General features: G+C 41.4%; 1 protein-coding gene across 1 annotated transcript in view; it reads right to left on the bottom strand.

Moving 5' to 3' along the window:
- LOC137326845 (proto-oncogene tyrosine-protein kinase ROS-like) overlaps window positions 1–10,183 on the bottom strand; it is a 170,356-nt gene extending 160,173 nt beyond the window's left edge. Inside the window, exons 1-2 of the mRNA XM_067992225.1 lie at window positions 10,034–10,183; window positions 7,163–7,219 (exon numbers count right to left, since the gene is read on the bottom strand). Of these exons, the coding sequence (XP_067848326.1) occupies window positions 7,163–7,219; window positions 10,034–10,165 (189 nt within the window). The 5' untranslated portion in view covers window positions 10,166–10,183. The remainder of the gene's footprint in view (window positions 1–7,162; window positions 7,220–10,033) is intronic.
- Window positions 10,184–12,171: the final 1,988 nt, after the last annotated feature.

The following is a 12,171-nucleotide window of genomic DNA, read 5'->3' as shown; positions in this document are numbered from 1 at the left end:
CTTTTTTTGCTCCACTATTCCTCCAGTATTCAAGAATCTCACAAAATAAGGAATTTCCTACAATTTTAGTTGGAAGAATGAGGACAGGCAATATAAACTAAATGGCACAATTTTAAAGGGGGTGAAGGAGCAGAGAAACCTGGGAGTACACATATACAAATCTTTGAAGGTGGCAGGGTAAGTTGAGAAGGCTGTTAAGAAAGCATGAGATCCTGGGCTTTATTAATTGAGGCATAGAGTACAAATGCAAGGAAGTTGTGCTAACTTTTTATAAAGCACTGGTTAGACCACAGCTGGAGTACTGTGTTCAATTCTGGGCACCACACTTTAGGAAGGATGTCAAGGCCTGAGAGAGGGTGCAGAAGAGATTTACTAGAATGGTACCAGGGATGAAGGACTTCAGTTATGTTAAGAGACTGGAGAAGCTGGGGTTGGTCAAAATAATGAACTGTTTTCACAGAATAAATAAGGAGAAACTGTTTCCAGTGGTAGAAGAGTCGGTAACCAGAGGACACAGATTTAAGGTGATCAGCAACACCTTTTTATTTTAAACACAGCAAGTTGTAATGATGTGGAATGCACTGCCTGCAAGGGTGGTGGAAGCAGATTCAATAATAACTTTCAAAAGAGAATTGGATAACTACTTGAAGGGAAAAAATTTAAAGAGCTATGGAGAAAGAGCAGGAGAATAGTACTAATTGGATAGCTCTTTCAAAGAGCCGGCACAGGCACAATGGGCCAAATAGCCTCCTCCTGTGCTGTACTTACTATGATAGGATCACTGTTAATTTGCTAATCTTTCTCACCCTCCGCATTCCCCACTTATTAAAATCTTTAGAGGTTGACATGGTAACAACAGTGTTGCATTGTATTCTGAAACCACAAATGCACTACATTCACTGTTCACAACCTCAGCTATTCAGCTCCCAAAGTTCAGGTGCACATTGAGGAGGAATTCAGGCACCCACTGTTTATTTAGTTAAACTGGAAGTGGGTAAAACAAAGTTGAGTGCTGCAACTGTTTATGTTGGTCATTAGAACAAAATAAGCATTCTCTCATTCATGTTCTAATCCAATTCTGATTAGTTTTAAGTAAATGAGTATTTTTTTTAAAAAAATATAAACCCTGAGACCTAGGAGTACTTTCAAAGAGTCTTTAATCATCAATTTGTTTAGACCTTTCACTTCTCAGCTATTCTGGTTGGTTACTAAATATTTGCAATTTTCACCTGAAAGATGGTCACATTGATTGAGGAAGTTTCATATAATCACAAATGGCAACAGACTTAATATAAGAGTACAAATATAAATAATTCCAAGGCTCTGCAGAAAAAAATAATGCTTTTAAGACAATAAAACTTTTTAAAAATTTGAGAAGCAGCTTTTTAAAAAAAAAAAGTCCTGACCTATAAAGTTAACACAGAACAGACAAAAAAAGATAGGGCAGAGGTCCACTGGTACAAGCTAGCTTTGAATTTTTGGACACAGGAGTATAGGGAGGAAATGTAGTAAAAGGAAGTGCACTCCCTCAAATTGGAGAGGTTATCGCTACAGTTAAATTGTATGGGTCAACTGAAATGAAACTATCCTGTTGGTTCTCACCAGCACCAATGTACTTTTGGCACCAACTTCATCTACCTCCCTGGCTATTTACTCAGCTAAGCCCAGCGGTACACATCCTCAGCTTTCCATTTGACCCTGAACCAAGATTTGTTCCCCACATTACAAAGATTGCCTTCTTCCACCGCCAGAACATTGTCCATGCATGTCCTTATCACATTTTCTCAAATGCCAAAACTCTCCTATCGCTTCATGAATCTCCTCACCTGTCTCTAACCTTCATACACTCCAGCAAATTCAGGCCTCTTATTTATTGACCCGAGTTCTCTCCTGCATCACATCAATCCTTGCCCAGCTCTATTGCTCTCTGTGCCCCAGTGAATCAATTTCGAGATCTTCATTCCTGTTTTTAAATCCTTCCACAGACTCAACCCACCCTATATGGGCAATATTATCCAGCCAAACATTCCAGCCTGTAGTTTCATTCTTCTGACACTGGATTACTGCTTGCCCTCCACCCCATTATCTCATCAACGTTTCAGCTAATGTATCCCTGTCCTGTGGAATGCTCTTCCAAAACCAGTTTACTTTACTATCTCACTCCCTACCTTCAAAAGTCTCTTAAAACTTATCTCTTCAATTGTATCTTTGGTCTCCTCCCACCCCTGAAAATTCCTTTACTCAGTATCCACCTCTTCCCCCATGTAAAGAGCTGAAGAGATGTTCTTTTCCACAAGCAGTACTTCATAAATGCAAGTTATAATATATTTTAAAGAATTAACAGCATATATTAGAGTTTACTTGTGATTATACTTCTGAGTGTTTTAGATCTAATTAATAATATTATTTCACACCTAGAAAGACAAATAAAAAAACTTAAGTAAAAATCAGGATTCTGTCCTGTACATAAATTGGTTTCTCAATATTTGCTTGTAAGATTCCCTTGGGACATTTGGTTAAAAGTGGAATCTAATGAGCTAATCCTATCATTTTACTGCAGTGGTTACAAAGTGAACTGTATGACACATCACCAACTGCAACTGCAGTTGCCTCAAAGAAACAGAGAAGTTCTATTAGCAAGTTTCAAGAGATATTCCAAGTATGCACATCACTCAGCTAAAAACAGGTTCAGTGTTTCATTCCCAACCTCATTATGTGACCATATATTGTACCATTAGCCTCACATAAATTACACTGAAATAATGCCATTCTAGCTCCCACCTGATCTAACAAGATATAAATGCTGAATATTATACAATAAAAAACAATGAGCAGAGGTTAACTGAAAACTAAACCTTTGAGCAATATTTGGGATGCATAATCTACAAGTCCCAATAGAATGAGGTGGCTTAACTGTTGCTTATAGTCACTTTGAGCTTACTCCATGCTTCAGTGAAATCATTAAATGGTCCCAGCAGAAGCTCAGAAAACCATCCTACTGCAAAGCCAAATGCATGAGCATTATGGAGTAACATTAAAAACCATCGTACTTTTACCTTCATGGCAATGCACAATGATACGGCTTACCACCTCTATACCGCAAGATAAAAAGAATCTGTGAAAGTTAGAAGTCATAACCTAATTGAATGGCGAAACAAGTTCAAGGGTCGGAACGGCCTACCTTCCTATATGCACACTTTTCATCAAACAGTGATTAGAAGTGGGAACCCTGGCTGATTCTCCCCACCCCACCCCACCCTCCTTAGCGCATCAGATCACCACAGACCAGGAATCAAACTGAAGTCCTTCTGTTTGCATCAGGCCAGAATTTTACCCCTACACTATCCTGGGAGTCTGATACAAGCTATTCTTAAAAGACACAAAAATATGCTGGACACAAGTTTGATTTAAAAACATAATTTTTGGATTAAAAATTCAGATCAATCTCAGGCTCAAATAGTTGCATGTGTTAATCTGCCCCAAAGCCATGACAGTGGTGGAGCGTTATCGTACAAAATTTGACACCGAGCCACATTAGGACAGGTGACCAAAAACTTGGTCAAAGAGGTAGGTTTAAAGGAGCATCTTAAAAGGAGAGAGAGGTTTAGGGAGGGAATTCCAGAGCTTAGGGCCTAGGCAGCGGAAGGCGCGGCCGCCAATGATGGAGTGATTAAAATTGGGGACGCGCAAGAGGCAAGAATTGGAGGAGCGCAGAGATCTCGGAGGGTTGTAGGGCTGGAGGAGGTTACAGAGATAGGGTAGGGCAAGGCCATGGAGGGATTTGAAAACAAGGATGAGAATTTTAAAATCGAGGCGTTCCTGGACTGGGAGCCAATGTAGGTCAGTGAGCACAGGGGTGATGGGAGGACGGGACATGGCGCGAGTTAGGATACGGGCAGCAGAGTTTTGGATAAGCTTAAGTTTATGGAGGGTGGAAGATGGGAGGCCAACCAGGAGAGCACTGGGATAGTCCAGTCTGGAGGTAACAAAGGCATGGATGAGGGTTTCAGCAGCAGATGAGCTGAGGCAGGGGCAGAGGCGGGCGATGTTACGGAAGTGGAAGTAGGCAGTCTTGGTGATGGAGTGGATATGTGGTCGGAAGCTCATCTCAGGATCAAATAGAACGCCAAGTCTGTTTCAGCCTCAGACAGCGGCCAGGGAGAGGGATGGAGTCAGCAGCTAGGGAATGGAGTTTGCAGTGGGGACCAAAGACAATGGCTTCGGTCTTCCCAATATTTAGTTGGGAGGAAAGTTTTGCTCTTCCAGTACTGGATGCCGGACAAGCAATGTGACAATTGAGAGACAGCAGAGGGGTTGAGGGAGCTGGTTGTGAGGTAGAGCTGGGTGTCGTCAGCGTACATGTGGAATCTGATGTCGTGTTTGCAGATGATGTCGCCGAATGAACAAATGCAAACCCTTTACACCTAAACCCAAAATACAGGAAACAAAAATGTAAGAAACAGTTTGTCCTTTTGAATATCAAATCTAATGCATTAAAGTTTTGACTATAATGAGAAACACTAATTTTCTCTTTTTAGGAAGTGACTAGATTCAATGTAGAGTGTTTGGATTTTTTAAATTGCTTTATTTTGATCAGCTACTCAGAAGCTTTTTGTTGCAATCATAATTTTTGTATGCATATTTAAACACTGCTTCCTTCCATGACCAGTGCAAATCATCAGGGCAGGCTTCTCATCAACCTACTGGACCCAGTACAGCAGAAAGGTGGTTCCTGATTTCCCTTCCTGCACCTCTATCTTATGAACTGTCCAGGGTGACAGCATCTTGTTCGTCTCTTCCAACTTCAAACTATCTATTACCAAGCCCCGTAAGCAACTTACGCACTCAATCTACCATAAAACATCATCAGCTACCCTCTACTGCATGTAACTTGCATCTTCAACACTCAATATTCTAAATACATATGTCTTTTTGTCTATTTCCATAGTGCAGTGATGTTTTGAGTACACACAGTAATTAACAGTGTATTAACATAAAATATTCTTCACTCAATGCTATTCAAAGCAAAACTCTTATTAACTTTTAATCACCAAAAATGTATATCACTATTAGAAAGTCTTCAAACGAGTCCAAAATGAAGTGGAAACAGAGGATGGAGCGACAGCTATGTAGTAGAATCAAATGACCAACTGCAAAACAGAAAAGGCAGCCATTCCCCTGATAGACAAGAAAAGTCATACAATGCTCTCAGCAGGAGAAAACAAATTGGAGAATAGACTGGAGCTCTGGCTGTTATACAAGACTGCAACAAGATTGCTTGACTCAATAAGCAAAGTTCATAAAAGATACACCAACCCTGGTCTTTGTGCCTCAATTACTCACCTTTCCCTCCTGTTCAACAGTTACCTAACATCGATATATGAAGAAAAATTAGGAAGATTTTTATTGAATGGAACAGCCATTTAATGGAAGCACATTTACATCCACAAACACACAGTGCCCAGCAAATTTATTTTTAAAGTTACTATACCTGGTAACAGAGAGACAACTTAAAGTTTCAAGTTAAAGTTACTGAGTTATAAGTCAACGATTATCGACGTGCAGAGTACAAAGTACAGTCCCTAATAGACCACCATTTTCAAAAGAAATCCAGTGTCCGAGACGCATTTGTTTAAAATCTGATAAAAACTAAATTAAGGTAACAAACAACACCGTAACCAAACTCTCGTTACATCCAGAAGGAGACAGAAGAAATATAACAAAAACTTTCAATATTCCACCAGTGTATGCGGTTGTGTTATGCCTTTTATCATAATGTGACTTCAATGTGTACTAAGCGATGTTGAGCTAGTGCTTCCTAGGACAAGTTTTGGCACTAAAGTAATGCCACCAGTGCAGACTGGAAACCAAGTCTTTCTTCGCTCAATCTGAACAAATTGCTGTTGCTTATGGTGAACACACTGGGCATGACTTTAACATTGAAAAACGGGTGGGTTAGGGGTAGGGGTAGGGGTAGGGGGGCATTCAAAATCGCAACCATTTCAGACCCGCCCCCAACCCGCCCAATTCCGGTTTACACCGGGGCAGGACGACCCACCCACTCGCTGGAAGTGGGTTGGTGACTAAAACCTTTCAAGGGGGCTGCGGGCTTCCATTTTTGAGAAATTTCAATTTCAACCCAAGGGCCGGGATTCCCGAGCCTTCTCCTTCACGCCATGTGAAAGGAGGTGAGAAGGCCCAAAACTGCAGTTGTACCTTTCTGGCAGAGCTTGTGGGCCCAGAAGAGCAGGAGTGCTTCTCCCATGTCCAACAAGCCTTCCTGCAATGACCCACAACGATTATGGACGCCCCCCACCCCCCCACCCAACCCGGTCCCCGAAGTTCCCCCGATTCCACCCCAACGATCTCGATGACCCCCGATTCCCCCCCCCCGGCGATCGCAGACCCCCGATTCCCCCCCCGGCGATCGCAGACCCCCGATTTCCCCCCCCCCCCCCCCGGCGATCGCAGACCCCCGATTTCCCCCCCCCCCCCCGGCGATCGCAGACCCCCGATTCCCCCCCCCCCCGGCGATCGCAGACCCCCGATTCCCCCCCCCCCGGCGATCGCAGACCCCCGATTCCCCCCCCCGGCGATCGCAGACCCCCGATTGCCCCCAACGATCGCAGACCCCCGCGATGACCCCTGATTCCCCCCAACGACCGCAGACCCCCGCGATGACTCCTGATCTCTCCCCACAACGATCTCAGACCCCGAGGTGACCACTGATCCCAACAATCGCGGATCCCCGATCCCGCACCCCCCCCCCTCGTGACTGACCCTTGATCCCTCCCCCCATGACTGACTCCCCATCCCGTGACCCCCATGCCCTCTAGTGCCCATCAGTGCCCCGTGCCCACCCCATGCTCCCCATACAATCAAAGACTTACCTGAATACATCCTCTCCCTGGCTGTTCTCCCAGCCGACTGAAACCAGCCGGTCATTAGTCAGTCAGTCGGACGGCAAACCGACAAGAAAAAAGTCATCCTTATGTCAAAATCGTAAAAACCTCCGGGAAACCCGTACTTCCGGGCTTCCTGTCCGCAATTTGACCCCCCACCCCAATCCCCTTCCCGGCTTGGGTTCAAAATCATGCCCATTGTCTAAGTTGCTCTTTCCAGGTTGAAATGTAAAAAATGTGAAATGTTCATTGTAACTCACCACAAAGAGTTTTCTTTCAACATTGCATCCCCAGTGTAAGTCTATGGAATTAAGTTCCTAAAAAAGGAAAAGGGTTAATCAGCCGATAAATTGGTCAAGTATAATGTATACAATTATATAATTTTATGAGTTATTTTTTCTCCTTTTTGTGAATAAATGGTTAACTTCATCTATCTTATACAACTGAACTATTCAAAATCAAACTGATAAGCTTATATGATTTTACTGCAGATGACTGTTACCTGGAAGGAAAGCACTTATAATAACACTCTTCATACTTCTCAAGCTCGCAAATTATCACTCAACCAATATAAGTAATGAACATTTTGTTCATCCAGTTGTGGAATGCACAAAATATGGCACAACAGATTATGAAATCTCATTTCACTGACTGGGATATAGAGGTTTGTCTGGAGTAATAACTTCTGGAAAACACAAATTAGAGCTGGTGGGGGCAACAAACTTGCATTGTCACATTCTTGAGTCCAACAGGTTACCAACCAGATCAACTCAGTATTGACCACCACAAAGAGGTTACACAACTTGAGAAAGAACACCAAGGTTAGGCAAGAATATCACCCTGTCTTAATATGGAGATGAAGAAGATATAGGTGATGCATTAAAGTGCTAGTTGTTAAAATTAAATAGGGGAAAAAAAGCAGTATTTGCATAAATGAATACATTTCCAGATGTCTACTCAGTAATTCTTAATAAGGAGCTGCAAGATATTTATGGAGTGGGGGGGGGGGGGGGAGAATTAAAAGTGGGAATTGTTACACCTTTATGCAGGAAGCAATGTGCTCAAAACAACCTTAACAAATATATTGCAAGGAAGGTAGTACAGATTCAAAATAGCAAACTAATGCAAATTAAATTAAAATGCATGGGTGGCAAAGGGAACACACTGCTGCAACAAATATCCATAGTGCATATTACCCTCCTCCTAGATCTAGAAGGCAAACTTCAATTGAAAATGAGGGCAAGAAATGGTATAGGTGCTGAACATTGTGGCCGAAGGCTTTAACTAACCTTGAAGAGCAAATTGTATAATAGGAACATAAAAACAGGAATAGGAAATTCAGTCCCTCAAGCCTGTTCTGCCATTCAATTAGATCATGGTTGATCTGTATCTTAACTCCATTTACCTGCCTTGGTTCCATATTTCAGAGCCTAGAGTGTGCTATATTAATCAAATAATGTATTATCAGTACCATGTGAAAGAAGAACAAACTGTTAGATCAACATGTCTATATACAATGATATATATACAGAATTGCTTCATACTTTGTGTAACTAAAGTGCAAAACCCAAATAAATAACTGTGCTTAAGCATTTATAATGTACTATTTGCTCTCTTCATCATGCATGAATATCTTTATCAGGATAAGATAGTTCAAGGAGTTACCGAGTCTGGTAGGGTGAGGAAGATGAATCAACATCACTTAAATTTATGTCCCAATTATGCTGCAGAACTTCACAGAATGTGTAGCCACATTCCAGAGATAGTGATTTTACCAACAGGAGCTGTTTATATTACAGTACTAATTCATCAAAATGAAGGGCGGATAGGCCACTGCCATTCTCCCACTTCTGCCCTAGTCACCCTACAAGTGGTTTACATGAGATTTACCTTACTTCATTTATGTCCTTTTCATAGTTAAAAAATATCTTTTGAAAAAAAACCTTTAAACGCTCCACCATTGTCCTTTAGCACTCCCTTATAGAAAATGTTTGAATCTTATATGCGGTAGAGCAAATCTTGATGGTAAGGTGCTATGATTTGATTTGTGCAGCCACTTTTCACTCATTGGCTCCTGGAATTTGCGGTTCAAGATACTAAAGGCACTCACTGCCTAAGCACACACGTAAGGCCATTCCAATGAAATGCTGCGGGGTAGCTATTAGCTGTGAAACAGTGCCCTAGAATGGGATGCTGCCTCAGGAAAAGAAAAAAGATTGGGAAATTAAAAATTGAGTACAGGCAACATCCAATATTAGTAACTGGTTAGAGGGCACAGCTTAACATGGTAAAAGGGGACACGAACAGATCAGTCCAGTCTTACAAAGAATATAACGCTTTTTTTAATTCCTGGATTTTTTTTAAATCGCCAGGACTACACAAACGACAAATCGAAGATGACTTTAATTTAAAAAAGAATTTAAATGCTCGAAATTGTTGCTCTCCTAACGATTTATACGTCACTTTAGTTGACACCAATAAAATGCTTGGAAAACCTTCTGCATGTTAAAAGCCTCCCGTTGCTCAGATAATTAAAAGACCGAGACCTGGTGCCAGTCCTCCTACACCAGAAATAAATGTCTTTCAAAATTAAATTCTTCACCGAATTAATGTCGTTACCACACGCGGTGACCCAGCGCCTAACACATGAGTCACTGTGGGGCTGTGTTGAAGGGGCTCCATTCTCAATTCCAAACCTTCCGCGTCCACATAGCTTTTGTCCGTTGGTGTTAATTGGGAACAAGGGGGAAAAGGTTAGACAGATATTTTATTAATAGGAAATAAAACGTACGTCAATTTTTCATGTATTTTGTAAATTACTAAGACACAATACTGAGGTTCAACCTACTAGTGTCCATGGTTATTTGGTAAGAACAGGTGCGATATATTTACATGTGGAAATATATACACATAGTTGACAATACAAACACCTCATGCCAAATGTCAACTAAATGTGTATTCAGTCCTATAATTAACACTGTAAACCGTTAGAATGCGTTGCCCCTTCTATCCTCTCCCTCACACTGATCTGCCTCCACACCACGCCTGTCGTTTTCTCTTAGTTTCCAACTTCAGTCAGGTGCAAGTTTTGTGAAGCGCTACTCGCTTCTGACAAGGTAGCATTAACTTACCACACTGTTATTGCAGCTTTCTTGACAAATATTCTTGAAGTCGCCACTCGCAATCTGGCAAAAACCCAATAAGACAACAAGAAGCAGAACATTTCTCAAGTTTTCCTCAACTTGCCGCATTTTCCTCGCCATAAAGTTGCTCTGCGTCTCCCATTCTCCATGGGTGGGGCTCCACGCCATGACGTCAGGTAAGGTATTTGCAATTGGTTAGAGCAAGCGAGCGGTCTCCTCACCTCGGTACTTCATTGGGTTTAGGTCTTGTCACTCTGGTCTGAAGCCCGCCTCCAGCGTCGCAGTGCCAAAGTGCTCCTTACGCTTGACCCAAGTAGAATTCTAAAGTATTCCCAACTTTCCCGTTATCTTACCCCTATTCAAGATCCTGATCGAAGCGCACTGTTCCCCAGTCATAACAATGTCTCTTCTTGTTCGTTGAACGTCCTTGTACAAATTGTTCTTAAGATTTTGATAGAAACTTTGTTCGTTTATAGCCATTTAAGGACGTGATAATATTTTGCATTATGTCCAAAATTCCAAGATTTCAATTTACATGAGTAGGGCATATTTTTAAAAAGATTATTTCGCCTGATAAACAACGATTAACGCATTGAGCAAGAAGATGGAAACTTAATGTTTGCGATCTTTATATTGTAAATATATATTCGCTTTTCATTAATAGTAAACCAAGAAATCAAACACAAATTATAAAAGATCAAACGATATAGAATAGTAAGGCATAAGGAGGTATGCGAACACAAAGTACAAGGAGATATATAACATTGAAAATTAGCTCAATGGATTGGAAGATCATAACTAAAATAAATATTTATGTGTTAACTAGCCTGTTTAAACAGCAGAAATGCCTTGGTGAGCTCACTTGGGTTCTTGAGAAACCTGTTACAGTCAATAGGAAACTAAATAACAATAGAAACTATAAGGAAATAAGAAAAAGAGGTTTACATTTTTAAATAAAAATTATTTTATTCAATGAAGTTTGATCTATATTTAATATATAAAGAAAATATTTGTTTGTTTGCAATCTGGCAATATTATGGTGATAGTGGGCCTTGTTGAATTGCTGCAGTCCTTGTGATGATGTTGCTCCCTCAATGGTTTTAGGTAGGGAATTCCAGGATATTGGCCCAGTGACAATGAAGGAATGGTGATATATGTCCAAGTCAGAATGGTGTGTAACTTGGAGGGGAATTTGGAGATGGTAGTGTTCCCAAAGCATTGCTGCTCTTCTCTGTCTCAATGATAAAGATTGCAGGATAAGGAGAAGCTTTTGAAGTAAGCTTGGTGAATTTCTCCAGTGGAGCCTGTACATGGTACATACAACTTCCACAGTGCAGCGGTGTCGGAAGGGATCAATATTGAATCCAGGGGCAGAGGCAGGAGTATGCAAATGTGCTCTCTCCTGGATGGTGTTGAGCTTCCTAAGTTTTGTTGCCACTGTAGCTATCCAGGCAAGTCATGAGTAATCCACCATGCTCCTGTTAAACCTTATAGGTGGTTGAGATTCACCATAAAATATCCAGGCTCTGCCCTCTTGTAGCCAGGTTGTTAATATGCCTGGATCAGTTAAGTTTCTGGTCACTAACGACCTCCAAGAAATTAATGATGGGGGAGTTGGTCACCCCAAGGAAACTAATTTTGAATCAAGGACAGGGACTCACCATAATTCACATAAGCAAATTGACAGTAATGAAGAAAATAATAGCACTAAAGAGTGACAAATCCCCAGGACCAGATGGTTTCCATCCCAGGATTTTAAAGGAAGTAGATGAGAACATTGCAGATGCCCCAACTATAATCTTCCAAAGTTCTCCCAATTCAGGAACCATTCCTTTAGATTGGAAAATTGCACGTCACTCCGCTATTTAAGAAAGGTGAGAGAGGGAAACTAGGGAATTATAAACCAGTTAGCCTAACATCTATTGTCCGGAAATTACTAGAGTTTATAATTAAGAGAGTGACAGAACACCTTGAAAATTTGCAGCTGATCAAAGAGAACCCAGCATGGATTTATAACGGTTAGGTTATGCTTAACGAACCTGATTGAATTTTTTGAAGAGGTGACCAAAGTCTTCTATGGCAGTCCATCAGGGTCGAGGATGACTTGCTTCCACTCTGGGAGGGTG

The sequence above is a fragment of the Heptranchias perlo genome, chromosome 11 (assembly GCF_035084215.1).
Source record: "Heptranchias perlo isolate sHepPer1 chromosome 11, sHepPer1.hap1, whole genome shotgun sequence".
NCBI lineage: Eukaryota > Metazoa > Chordata > Chondrichthyes > Hexanchiformes > Hexanchidae > Heptranchias > Heptranchias perlo.
This window is presented reverse-complemented; position numbering and strand designations above follow the sequence as displayed.